Raw genomic sequence first — 14,189 nt, 5'->3', positions numbered from 1 at the left:
AAAAGAAAACATATAAATAAGCACCTCGAATTGAATGTCTGAAGGGAAAAAAAACGTAAAAATATTTCATGTCAAACTAGAACTCGTGCTAATCTTATTGCTCTCGCATCATTTGAAATGAACCACAGATTAGCGACGCTAACCGGTCTGTCATTCATCCTCTTGCTGCTTTCCGCCAGATGGCAGTATTTCACTTTTTTGAGTGGTTGGCTCAAAACAAAGATTTAGCCAAACCAAGAAAAATCCTTCTACTTACCAATCAAAGAAGCTCTTCTATCTTTAAGTGCTCTGCCACAGTTCCTTTGCTTTATTTTTAAGCTTCTCCTCCCTCGTTGCCTCTACGCGACTCTGTAGTCACATTCTTTTCTCACGCCTTCCCAACCACTCCCACTTTTGCTTTCATTTCCTGCCACTTCTCATGATCGCCTCCCACTTTACCCATCAGTGCTCAAAACCTCCTGCTGATTCCTTCTCAGCGGAGCAGCGTGAAGATAAATCCCATTCTCCTGTCGGAGTCTACATTAAAGAGAGTAGACCATGACTTTTTGTCAAGTTCCTGTTGAAGGGGAGGCTTTTTTCCCAAAAGTTTGTGCACTCTAAGATTAAAGCTTTTTTTTTTTTTTAATGACAGCACCAACTCATAAATGTGGAATATCAAGTTAAGTGTGTGTTAAATAAGGTTATAACTAACAAAAGTTAAAAAAAAATAATAGTAAAATGTTTTAGTTGTCATTCCTTTATTTAAAAACTAGGGAAAAACATTTTATTCATTTATCATTTGGTTGCTGATTTGGTCTGGAACATGTCAGAAAATCAAAAACTGTAACATTGTTTTCCAAAATAAAAGCAAATGTTTACATATTTATGATTCTGATTCAACAAAGTCAAAAAAAAAAATAAATTCAGAGAATATTTTCAGTCGAGAGACTGAAATTCTATTGGGACAATTTTAGGGGTACTTATGAAAAATCAAAGATGAATTTGATAATCGATTTATGGCTGCGATTTATTGTTGCTCTGCTGATATGCAGCGAATACAGTGAAAGATGTATGAAATTGCAAGTGTAAACAGTTTTGTGGCTGTGTTTTGATTGGTGAAACGACTGACCTTTGTCACCTGATATGAACGCCCTACCAGCGTTTACGTTTCGCTATCTTTGCCGTTTTCACGCCTCGTTTGAATATTTGCCAGTCCTACCTGTAAAGCTACTGTTCATGTCAGGGAGGTCCTCGTCGTCCTCCTGCGGCAGTTCTCCAGGCACTATTCCAGCATTGTGCATGTCATTGTAGGACTTGGAGCGTCGGGGCGTGGAGTCTTGCGAGCCTGGCAGGCTACTGCTGAGCCCGTCTGGCCGTGGGGCATCACCGCCGCTGCTATTGATAATCACTTTCCCACCGGGGGGCTGCACCGGCGGCTTGGGTGTCCCATAATAGTTGCCTAGGCGACCAAGAAATGGGAAGTGAGGAGCGGGATTAAAAAAAAAGAGAGAAAGAGGGTAAGAGGGGGAAAAAATGAGGGTATTTTAGTGAAAGGACAACAGGGGAGGGGTTAGCGTTTTTGTTTTCCTGTGTGTGTGAAATTGAGCGAATGAGTAAAGGGGATTTGCCAAAGCTTTTGTATGCAAATATAGTTTTGAGATGGCAATCAATTTCAAGAAAAAACTTTTCTGAATTCTTTTAGCTCAGTTGCTCTCAAACTTTTTAAGCCACACCCCCGCAATATTGCGGGCACGTGCACTAGTGATGAGAAAATTAAACTTCTTGAATCACTTGTGGCATTTTTTTTTTTTTTACTCCTGTGGATTGCGCTCTTGGTTTGAAGACGAAGGCTTGTGCAGTGGAACTGTAAATATCCCCTGCTTCTGAAAATAAAGAGTGCCATCTACAGGCGACGAAAAAATACCACAAGTGATTCATGAAGTTTCGTTTATCCATCAGACTAATTTGCACCAGAGAATTAAGGGAAAAAAGCAACAACAACAAAACTAGAGGAAGCCTGTAGTGGCCATCTTTAACAAGGGAGTCAGCGGTCATCTTGCAGCCATTTCTTGCATTCATTTGTATTGAGGTAACTGTTTTCTTTCATCAAGTTCCCAATGTTCACTCATTCACTGCCATTGACGGCTAAATAAGTTCATTTTACCTGGGCCGCATGAAATGAGTTCATGGCACTGGTAATTTTGTAAAAAACTAACATTTGCATTATTTTAAACGTCAGATCAGCCAAATTACCTCATTAACAAATTTCATGACATATATTTCAAAATACAAGGTTAGTTTTAAGGATTTTTGCAATGTGTTGACCTGATAATCAACATGACACTAGTGTTACTTGTATATAAATGCAGTAAATGGTTAGCGTACACAAAGGTAAAAAGTTAAAATAATTGGAAATATTGGCCATTTGGCCAATTATTTTTGGCCGATGTTGAAAGGGACAGAATCGTCCTATTTAATTGCCTGGCTGAATACCACTGCAAACCTCACCACGGAACTGAACAGCTTAGAGGAAATGTAACCTTTGGAAAACTACATTATTAAAAAAAAAAAAAAAAAAAAAAAAAAACATAAATTCAACTAATTGATTTTAAACCTACCTTCATATGTTCCTATTTCCAACAGTGTTCCACTCTTTTCTAACTGCAGAAAGTCCTGAACTGAAAGGAAGTTGTAGTCCACACCAGGGACTTCTCCTTCACGAGGGGGTCGGGTTGTACCTGAACAAAAAAGAGAGTAGGACAAAGTCTCAATTTTCTCTCCAGTTGATATTCAGAATGAAATATGTGGCTATTCCGTTCACACAAAGTTGCAGGAAGCCTTGACATTGAATGAATGAAAACTAGCCGCTAACGCCAGACACTTGTGCCATATCATACAATGACAGTGTAATCAAACAGCAGGTTTCTTAGCGTGATTAATTATTGATTGAATATAATTTCAGGACTGCAATGTTTTTATGTGGTAATCAACCATGTGATTGCAAAAAAAAAATTTAATACGACAAGCCGAAATTTCGAGAAGACTAGTCAAGCTAGCCGTCACGCGATGAAAACATGAAACAAAAGCGATTTAATTTGCATCGGTGTTATTCAGCGAGCTTTTATTTTGAAGTTAGCCTTCGTGTTGGTACTATGTTGAATTTCCTTTTTTTTATTTGACATACGTGATTGATATTAGATGTGACTAACATAATCTGGGGATGGTATTAAGCTTCTCTGCTGCTAAATGGTGCCTTCTCATGAATGCGCACTTTTTAGTTTTTCTTTCTTTTTTTTTTTTTTTAAACCAATCCACAAAGCATGTGTAAAACAAACTGAAGCGCCAAATCTGTACGGATCACAGATCAGAGATATGCCATTGAACACTACTATTTACATGTACAAGTAATTACAAAATGACTTGCGATCAAATTAGGTGCCATGATACCCTGGGTGGGAATATTACGTTTTACAGCGTAGTACATGAATGCTGCGCAATGTCTGTTTACGTTATTCCTTTACACTGGCTCAGAATGTGAAGTTATCAACGTAGCACTCCCATGAAGGTGCTACATTTGCCATATGTGACACGGTGCAAGTGCAGTTTGGCATGTAAATAGTGCGACCTGGCGCTTCCCTTTAACAACTGCTGATAGCTGGCCAGTGTGGTGTCAATGGTAAACATGTTTAAACAAAGCAAAGCACACTAGTGGTGTTCTCTTAAAGGGGGCCGTGTCGAGAAAATTCAATGTTTTAGATATTTCAACTATGTCACAATGTTGATTTCTAACCAAAAACACCCTCAAATTGTCAATTACATTCATTGATGCATTTCTAAGCGTTCCTTGCTTATTCTGACCATACCAAACACTCGTACAAAACTAAACACACACTGATTTTATCCCGTTTCAATTTGGTTCCACAGAGAGACTTGGCACCGAGTCGGCCAAGTAAACAGCAACGTTTCATTTATTACAACGTTTTACTGTAGAAAATGTCAAAGTGATGAATATGTGTATTTGGGATCACACCGCCAAATCAATGACAAAAGTAATTAATTCACCCGCGGGTGGAACTGTTGTTGTGAATACTAGTTTCCCATGGGACCAATTTGATAGGAGGATTGGCTCTTAGTGAGTCACTGGTTTGCATTTTAATGGCATAAAACGCCTGTTTTGGCTACTTTCACTCCGCTGGGACAGGCTCCAGTGCTCCACCACCCTCATTAAGATAAGCGGTCAAGACGATAATTAGATGGATGTTTTGAACGGTGTCATGAAGACTGCAAGGCACCGAGATGGTGAGAAGTGCAGCTTCAGTAAACAAGACGTTTCACTCCTAGTTAGAAATAATGGTAGCATAAAAAAATCTATGTTTATTTCAAAATTAAATTGTCAATGTGTGAACGGTAATTTATAAGCATATATATGTAATTGATGTGCATAACAGTGCAATGTGGAAAAAAAAATACTATGATGTACAGTACTGTCGGTTCCTTAAATGTCATGTAGAATTTTTCCAAGTTCGCTTCGCAAAGCCAAATTTTCCTGTCTGTTCCATTTTTGTCAATGGTTAATAAATACAATTAGTAATGCAAATAAGGCAGCCCCAACCTCTGATTAAGCGGTCTCATATCACGATCACTCTGTTACAAGTGTGTTGGTAATAAACTGGTAAAAATAGATGTGTAGGGACTTTGGGACAGCCTCCCACTGCAGCCATGTTCAGTGACACAAGTGATTAATCACAGATGTGTGGATGCGAACTCTACATTAGGCCGAGGCGTGCAGCACATGCAAAGGCTTGCTGAATCTCTGTCATGCAGCTCACACTTTTGTCACCTTTACACATTCATTTCTATAAATCCATCATTTCAGAATAAGAATAGCTAGCCGCAGAGACAATCTTAGTTTTAGCTGACATCCTCTTATATGTCCTGTAAGACATCATGTTTGTAAGTATAGATGTTTGAATGGTTTATATTCATTCTTGGAGGATGACTAAGATCCATCCATCCATCTCATGTGTCCATTAAGTACAGTTTATATTCATGTTTATTTTACATTAATAATGTGAAGATTTGATCTCATTTTAGTTTAACTCTGTGTATGATATTTTATTTGACGCTTTGAAATGCCATCATTTCCCGCTAAAGAAATGCAATTTAATGTTAAAGAGCAACAAATAAATCCTGTTTTGGCAGTAACCGCATTCATTTTGTTGCTTAGGTAACCTATCAATTTAAGGCCTAAATCTAAAGTTTAATTCATTCTGTTTATGCTTTTTAGCATGTTTTTGTACTTGTCAATTCCTAAATTTAAAAGTTAAATGCTAAAAAAGTTATTTTAAAATCACTGCATCAGAGTGCAAGTATGGTTTGGCTGGTTGTATTAAATGAAGCTTTTAAAAGCTGGGAAAATATATTTGTCAAGACAAGCGGCACGCGGCCATACTTGCCAGCAGGGGGCGGAGACATGACACAGAATCATTGACGGTCAATCCTTCCTTCAACTGTCTTCCATTTGATTTCAGAATCAGAACTGATTGATTCTGGAAAATTGTGAAATAGACTCAGATTCATCAAATTATGACCAAAAAAATTACTCATGAATGCGAGGCAGCCAGACCTGTAATGAACAACGCCTTGCCCCCTTCAGGCAAATATAGCTGTCTGCATTTTGTCATGGCAAATACATTTCCCCAGTTTTTATAAGCTAGGTTTAAATAAATCAGCAAAATCAAAAATATGTTTGAATGCAGTTTTTCTTGGTAAAACACATATACATTTCCTTTGCAGCAAAACTTGAAGGGATTTACGAATTGATTTAGTGTTTATTAAATGCAGTAAAAATATATTGTCAAAAAATGTCCATTTAATTTGATATTTTTTTTGCCAAATATCCAAACAAGCATCTGCCTGAAAATTTCCAAGCTCAGTCAGACCCAAACTAATGTACTAATGCATACATACGCCGACTTAGACATTTCAGCAGACAAAAATGTATACTAATTCGATGCCACACACTACAACGCAAAACTAAACAGGAAGTGGAAATGTGAGCCAGTGTTTCAGATGGGATGAAAAAAAGTGGTACCTTGGCTTAGACCCCGGAGGGTAGACACTGTCATCTCTATAGACTTAATTAATTCAATGCACCCCCACAAAAGCTCCTTTGACCAAGCTGTTAAATAGAGTGTAGCGCAAAGACAGGTTGGGAGTCATGAGAGCCATGCAAGAGCGACGCCTGCTAAGATGGGCCCTGATCTGTCCGAAAGAAAAAAAAAATTCTTCATGAAGGATAAAAAAGCATTTGAGAGGCTTGTAACAATGCGAAGATGAAGCAGAGTTTGTGCGTGTGAGTCAGGCATGGAGGTCACGACAGCCTTTGTAAGTGGAACAAACTAACAAATGAAGTCTGGAGCAAGAGCGGCGTTGGAGACATTTGCTGGTAATAATAACTTTCTGTCAAACGAGCCACACAACATGACGCTGGGCTCTCGTTAATGGTGATCTTGTAAAATATCACAGGAAAAACGAGCTGAAGTGTCTGTCCTTCCTCCACTCTTCTAACAGCGGATCAAAATAGGTGCTAACTGCTTCACTGTGACAATTAAAGGGATGGTCTACTTATTAAGCCATTTTTGGCTGTAAAAGGTTAATATTTTATCAAGAATTAAGTATTTTAGTCCTTTTAGCCTAACACGTGAACATATTTGAAAAAATATAAATAAGTGCATGAGATTGAATGTCTGAACGCTTAAAAACCTAAAATTATCTCTTTGGCATTGAATGGGTTAATTAGATTTTTTTTTCCACATACAATAAAACTTGACTAATAATTTAATGAAAACACATTTTTTCCCAATGCTGTCGACTGAAAAATCCTATCGCATGTGTTGAAGGCTCTGGTAACGACCAATCAATTACAGTTTAGTTTACAGTTTAGTTTATGAACATCACATGACCAACAAGCGAGTCATGATTGGTTTTTACCCTTGAGCTTGAAGCAGAGGTGATGTCATTTTCAATCGACAGTAAGAAGAAAAATGTGTTTTAATGTATTAGTTGGACTTGAAAAATAATTTAGTAATCAAATAAATTATATAAAAAAAAAATTACTACTAAAAAAATGACTATCTTTATACAAGTTAGCACTAGTCACTATTTTTGTCTGAAAAATGTCTTCTTTTTTTTTTTTTTTACCATAAACCAACCCTTAAAACAAATGTTTGTTAGGTTTATTTCATCCATTAAAATCATAACTGTCCAAAATGATTAAAAAAAAAATTCTGTCATGTTGCCCAGCTCCACTAACAGCAGATGACAAGATACCATCAAAGAGTGTTTACAACTGGTTCATTTGAAAGCTATCTGCTAAACTAAGCTGAAATACTAGCTAAGTGAAATACATAGCTGTTTTCTTTATATTCACACGATCGATAAATAAGGCGGAAGGGGTATTTACTGTATGTACTATGGGCTTGCTTGTGGCTTTGCAACATTAACATCATCGCCGACATAGGTGGGTGGCGTTGAAAATCATCTGCATTTCAAAAAGTGGATCAGAGAATCCAGTGGTGAGATATTAGAGGTCATGCTGTGGCACATGGAGTTGGAAAGCTTCATAGAAATACACTCAAGATGCACAAATTCGGTTGTTTTCAGACCACTGCAGTCAAGAAATAGTTTACAAAAAAAACACTCGGTCATTTCTTATACACCTTATTCTCTTCTGCATCACATTTCAGTTTATTTGAATCTTTAGTGCACCAAATTTACTGTAGGTAGAATATGGTTAACAAGGCTAAAGTCATTAGAATAATTGTAAATATGGTGATTATACATTTGCTACAATCAATATAGCTGCTTGCATTGAAGACATGTTTTGCTGTGAGAAGGTTGCTGCAACAAGTTTGGCCAAGCTCAAACCGCAGAAAAATGTCACTTTACTTGTGATTAAAAATATATTGCAGAAAGATTTGCTCCAATATTGTGCCATACATGTACTAATCTTCCACCTACACATGCACACACATAGATGAACAAACACACTGGCTGTCTGGAACCTTCATGTAACCCAGGGACCTCTGAACCAAAGAAAAAGTGAAGGTTCGGAGACTGCTTTAGGACGCTGCAGAATTGTATTCGTGCAGTCCTTCTCCATTCTCCTCATGCAAGAGCAGAAAAGAATGCCTTTTCCCCTTCTTTGTTTATAGTTTTTCACAAATGTCTATCAGGTGAACCTGACAGTCATACAAACAGAAAACATGCATACGATTCCATGCTGTCCTTTGGCTTAACATAAAAATATGAATAATTTAGGCGCATGCATGACTCAAACCGATTGATACCCAAGAGAAAGCATACTGTATAAGCGATGCATACATGAAAAATGACAGAAAAATGAGAGCAAGTGAGAGGGAGAGATGCCGATGCAGTCTATGTTTTAAGAAAAATATTTAAATGTGGGGTTCAATGTGTGCTTATCGTGCAAAATTGATTGTGTGTTCTAATGAGGCAGGTGTTGCACTCATCCACAAACTAGGACTGGGCAATATGGGCCAAAAAAAAAAAAAAACATCTCGGTTTTCTTCAGTCATTCTAGACAATTATAATCTTAATCTGTTTTAAAGCGAGAAGTAAACCTAAACAAACATCTATTAAAATATTTTGAGTTGAAATGTTTTGTGTGTTACTTGCTGTCAAATGAAAATAATGTACGACCAATCACGACTCACCTTGTTAGCCATGTGACCTTCATAAGCTAAACCGTTATTGATTCAGCACCTGATGTCATTTTCAGTTGACAGCGAGCACAAAATTTAGTTTTTAAAAGCAATATTTTGACAAATCAAATAAACGTAGCAATGTATTTCATGTTGCCCCAAATCAAAGTGCATGTCCCAAAATGTCCTGTCTACCTTATGTTATTTTGATCATTTCAACTATCAAACGCTTTTATTTCATAGCGAGGGTCACAATAGTGAGAAGTTGAAGTTGACGATCCCTTATAGCGAGCGGAAACAAATAAGCAAAACAAAAACAATAACACCGTAAAATGCTTCCATTCCAAAATAAATATTAATAAACTACCTTTGGTGATCTAAGAATAACCAGGGGAAGACTTCAACCGGACCCACTTAACCCCTAATAAAGATCATTCTCTTGAGATAATCAAGGTCTCAAATATATATAACCTTTCAAAAACATAAACAACAAAAACACATCTATTGGGAGTGTACAAAGACCTTCATCACTTCCTTCTTCAAGCACCGTGTGCATTGCCAACAAAATCCAAGCACCTCATCTATATTTAACGCATGGTGGACTATTTTAGGGACGCGTATGTTCTTCTGTTGTAGATGTGCGACTAAAGTAAAACTCATTTTGTGAAAGCACACAAGTCTTGCATTAATACAACCAAAATCCAGATTTTGATAATGACGTGTTTTAAAAAAAAAAAAAAATCAATTAATAATATTTCCCCAGCTCTGACACATTGATTGGAAAATGAAGCTTCATGAAGCACTTGTGATTTATTTATTTATGTATTTATCTATTTATTATTTGACTCCACGTGATGGTCCGGTGAAAATGTATGAACTTTCCTCTCCCTCTTTGAACCGAGAGTGCCATCTAGAGGAGTGCAAAAAATATCACAAGTGCTTCATGAAGCTTCATTTGGCCAGCACTACTCCAACCTACATTTAATCGGATCCTGATGAACAATGTTGGGCATGACTCCTTGGATATTGAATTCATGGCCGGATGCAGAGAAGTTCTGCCTGTTACCTTATTAGATCCTGCTTGAAATTGTGAGCCAGCCTCGCTCCCAATATCGCCTTCTTTTCTGTCAAAACATGCGAGGGAACCAGACTCATACACCTTCCTAAAATTAGTTCCAGGCTTCTTTCTCTTTTTGCGAACTCCAAAACAGCCACAAGGCAACAGAGAGGAAAGGCTAAATGTGTCCATATGTTGGTAATCCAAAAGAAAATAGAGATCCAGGTCAGTGTGTCCAAACATTCTTGAATCTGATGACGACTTGAGCGGGAAAAAAGGAGGCCCACACTTAAATAGATTTCCGTTTACATCCAACTGATCAGATGAAAAACATGTTGGAACATTCACTTTTTCAGAGTTACTTAAAAAAAAATCTCTTGATGACTGATCCATGGGTGGAACTAGGGGAGTAACCTTAAGTTTGTTTACATAAAAAACTTGGGAGGAGGACCTCACTATAGCCCTGCGGCTCCCAAGATAATTGCGTATTAATGGTCGAAAGATAACTCCGCCCAAAGTAGGCTTTGCCACTTCCACGTAACAACACATGTGAGGGTGACAATGTTAGTCTATTCATTTATTAGTGCTTCAATATCACTGCCCTTCCTGCCCTATTGCAGTTTTTTTTTTTTTTTGTTTGTTCTTGTTATTGCCTACTTTATTATTATGTCTATTGTGTGGAATGTAATTCTGCTCGGGGAAGTGACCAGAATAATTTCATTGTGTAGTGTTGCAATGCATATGACAATAAAACTCTTGACTCTTGTATATACAAGGTAGGTCAAAGGTTTGGTTCTGTTTCACATTAATAATCACGGTTTGGATAGTCAGTAATACTGAACCTTTATTTTATGCTACTTGCTCCAGCATCCAAAATTTTATACATTTTCTAAATGTGTTTTTCATTGACAGGAAGCTGCACTGTGTCATTCGTTCTATACTGTAACGATTTTAAATTATTTTATCATACATTTTGCTTCTAAAAAAAAAAAAAAAAAAAAAAAGACAAATGTTTAAATGTTTGATTTTTTTTAATGAATTTCTTGAAAAATAATTGTTCAAAAATCTTCAGAAACAATAATGTATAATGATTTTTAGGGCTGAACATTATAGCCAAAAAATTAAATTTAAATAGATTTTATTTGAAGTAATAAAATCAAACATCATATTTAAGTTTCTTAAATGTCACAATTAACTTACCCAATTTCAAAAACATACTGTCACACAAAATGGATGGCACTGAATGAGTTAAGTAGTTAATTCTCGTAGTAGTAGTTAGCACTATTGTATGTACTGTATGTAACTACACATCCAGCATTCTGCCTTTTGTGTCAAATATCAATTTCACAATTTAGCCCGTTGTTATGTGTACCCTTGCCAAGAAGTCACTCATATTAAGTCGCTAAAACTTTATTTACCATTTGCAAACACTGTTTATTATTATGAATATACCCCTAAGAATAAAGTGATTAAAAGAATAAAACAGGTCTTGTCATCATCCTCTGCAGTCCTGCTACCAATACTATTAAAGTCCACTTAATCCAGCTCACCCTTAAATAGTGTGATACTGTTAGAGTCGGTGAAAATGCACCCAATCCTCTTGATTTACACCATTATCACAGGAGGAACGCATTACAACAGAAAATGTGGGATTATTTATTTTTTGAAAAGGTAAGTAGCTCATCTGTGAGGGTATGAGCTTGGTTTTGCATGTGTGTGTGTGTGTGTGTGTTAGTTGAATTTTCCCTCTTTTGGAATTCAAGATATGTCACAGCAAGACAGCTGTGTGATGCAAATGTCATAAAAGCACCGCTAACGAATGATGAGATCAAAACAAGAAGAATATCAAAGCTTCAGAGAAAAATAACTTTTCAAATCATACTTTAGTTTAGACAAAACTGCCAATTTCACGCAATCCTTCAACCTGTGACTATAGATGATATACAGTATATGCACACAAACAGATCTGTGTCCAACAACTTGAAATGTTTTTGCTCAGAAACTCAGGTTAGTGAATTTAGAGCTAAATGATAGCTGTCAAGGCAAAACTGCAAAAACTTGATTTGGATGATGCAATTAAGATTAGGTACTGTAACATTCTAACATAAGGAAGCCAAAGGAGTTTTTCTCGCTCCAACTCAAACACGTGTCATCGAGCCAGGAACGCTTTATATCTTCATTTTCACTTATAAACAAACTAACATCAAACAGCAACATTATGCTGCATTTGCTGTGGAAATTGATTTTTTTTGTAACATGTTAAATATGAGTCTGCTTTAATTAACTGGCTTTAAAGAGTTTGAGATAAAAATAAAGCTAGAGTGAGTCTAAGAATCGTTGCACTGTATTCAACCACCCAACACAAATCGGTAAAAAGAAAAATAACACCGCCGCAATGATTAAAAAGTAGGACATCACAAATGCGTTTGGCAGTGATTCATTATCATAATTGTTCTATAAATAGATACCTCTATTCTTATTCATCTTGTGTGTAGGCTTGCAGGTCATTCAGGACATGACTTATTTGAAAGAGTGCATTTTAAGCAGTTTGGGCTATGTGTGACAGTGCTCATAAATTTGCATGAAGACAAAACATAATCCATAACGTGTACATAAATAAAAGTTATGTGCAAAGTTATATAAGGAGCTGTTATATATAATTCTGGCATGAGTAAACATTTCCAGGAAAAGCACAAAGTGGTGTAGGACTGGTGAACTAACTAACTCCCAGGATATTTGATTCCATATTGTTGTCAGGATTTTTTGGGGCCTCTTCAACAATAAATTGCACTTGTATTAAATGACATTATTTCTATTTGATAACTGATAACTGCTATTGTGAAATCTCTAGATGATTATTGCATGTGCGATGGAGCTAAAGTGCCCCTTCTTTCATCATTTACTATTGGACGACTAACATGTACTGTGATTTAATCTTTATGTGTAGTGATTAAATGAATGGATGAGAGATTCAAAAGTTCAAATGCTGTTTATGCAAAAGGAGACAGTTACAAGTTTCTAATAGAAAACTATTAATAAAAACTAAAGCTGTGATAATGAATGGATGAATCACAACAAATCTATTATCAAATTTACCAGCCATTTTTGATATGGATTCAGCCTTTTTAATACATAGATTCATTTGAAATTGTCCAAACCCTGTGAAGTACATCATCTCAACTTTTTTTTTTTCTGACGTTACAGACCAAGTGCCATTTCACTGATTAATCGTGAAAATATACTTGTTTTGTTAAACTATCGCTGTTTGGTGGGTGGGTGTACGTACACGCATATCTATTACGGTCATTCAAATTCAGTAGCAAATTGGCCGTTAAAAATGAATTCTGAATACAAATTTCCCTATTTTGAATGAAATGTCATTGCATATTGTCATTGATGAAGAACGGTTTGTGTGAGTTTTATCAGACTTATAAACATCATATAAAACAATCAACCAATGCAGGTCTACGAGACAGTTTACCAAATCCTTTTTTGTTACTTTGCTGTTGGCCACTTACGACTTGTTAGAACAAAAAAAGTTTGCCAAACTGGGCATTGGACCAGAGAAAACCTTTGTGTGTTAGCATAGCGCTAGCTAGCTAGCATTACATGAGCAACACGGTTGGATTTAAAAGTTTACTAAGTTTGAAAAAACACTCACAGGGTTTTAGAGGTTAAACTAAGCAATTTTTACTTAAAAATGAAAACATTTGCTTCGTAAATTAGCACAATGGCCAGTGTTGGTACACTACAATTATGTTTTCGAAAAGTGAATATGACAGTTTGGTCAAATGCTTTAGACAACATATGGTATATATATAGTGCACGTGATTTACCATTATGATCAATTTGGATTCTTCATTTGTTCGGTTGACATTTTGGGGGGGAAAATTACTGATTCAAAAAGATACAGGATTTTTTGGTAAACGTCTTTGTGCAACGTGTGATTGATGATCTCGGGTGCAAGTATATAAATACATAAGTAAACATGCATGCAAAATGAATTTATATAAGGTTCAATTTAGCACAGGTGCAGTTGTCATAATTTGGGATCAGTCTAGAGCGATTTGCGGGCTAAAAAATAAAACATTCAAAAAAGTAAACTCTCCTTCAATGTATTCCACCATAAGTAGGTAAGTTAATGTATTAAATCCTTTAGTCAAATCCATATACGATGAATCTGACGGATTGTAAAGCAACATACTTCAACAAAGAAAATCATATGACCAAAAAAATTTAGATTCTAAATTTTATACGTGAGGCTGCCACTTATCAAAGGCAAATATGAAATATGAAAACACCACAGAACCAACTGTTGTGCGGAAGCTTTTACAGAAACAATTCTCTAAATAACCAAAATAAATATGCTTCATGGATAAGCGTGCCAGTTTTTTCCACATTCTTCAGGAGAATACTGAGGCATGGAT

At 36.3% G+C, this 14,189-nt stretch overlaps 1 protein-coding gene across 2 annotated transcripts in view; it reads right to left on the bottom strand.

Annotated features, from left to right (window-relative positions):
- magi1b (membrane associated guanylate kinase, WW and PDZ domain containing 1b) overlaps positions 1–14,189 on the bottom strand; it is a 106,422-nt gene that overhangs the window by 43,161 nt on the left and 49,072 nt on the right. For both annotated transcript variants that reach the window (XM_088422791.1, XM_088422792.1), the window contains exons 3-4: positions 2,598–2,717; positions 1,199–1,438 (exon numbers count right to left, since the gene is read on the bottom strand). In XM_088422791.1, the coding sequence (XP_088278917.1) occupies positions 1,199–1,438; positions 2,598–2,717 (360 nt within the window). The remainder of the gene's footprint in view (positions 1–1,198; positions 1,439–2,597; positions 2,718–14,189) is intronic.

The sequence above is a fragment of the Hippichthys cyanospilos genome, chromosome 9 (genome assembly GCF_059441005.1).
Source record: "Hippichthys cyanospilos isolate Australia breed blue-spotted pipefish chromosome 9, RoL_Hcya_1.0, whole genome shotgun sequence".
Classification (NCBI taxonomy): domain Eukaryota; kingdom Metazoa; phylum Chordata; class Actinopteri; order Syngnathiformes; family Syngnathidae; genus Hippichthys; species Hippichthys cyanospilos.
Note: the sequence above shows the minus strand (reverse complement) of the source record. Positions and strands in the feature narration are given on the sequence as shown.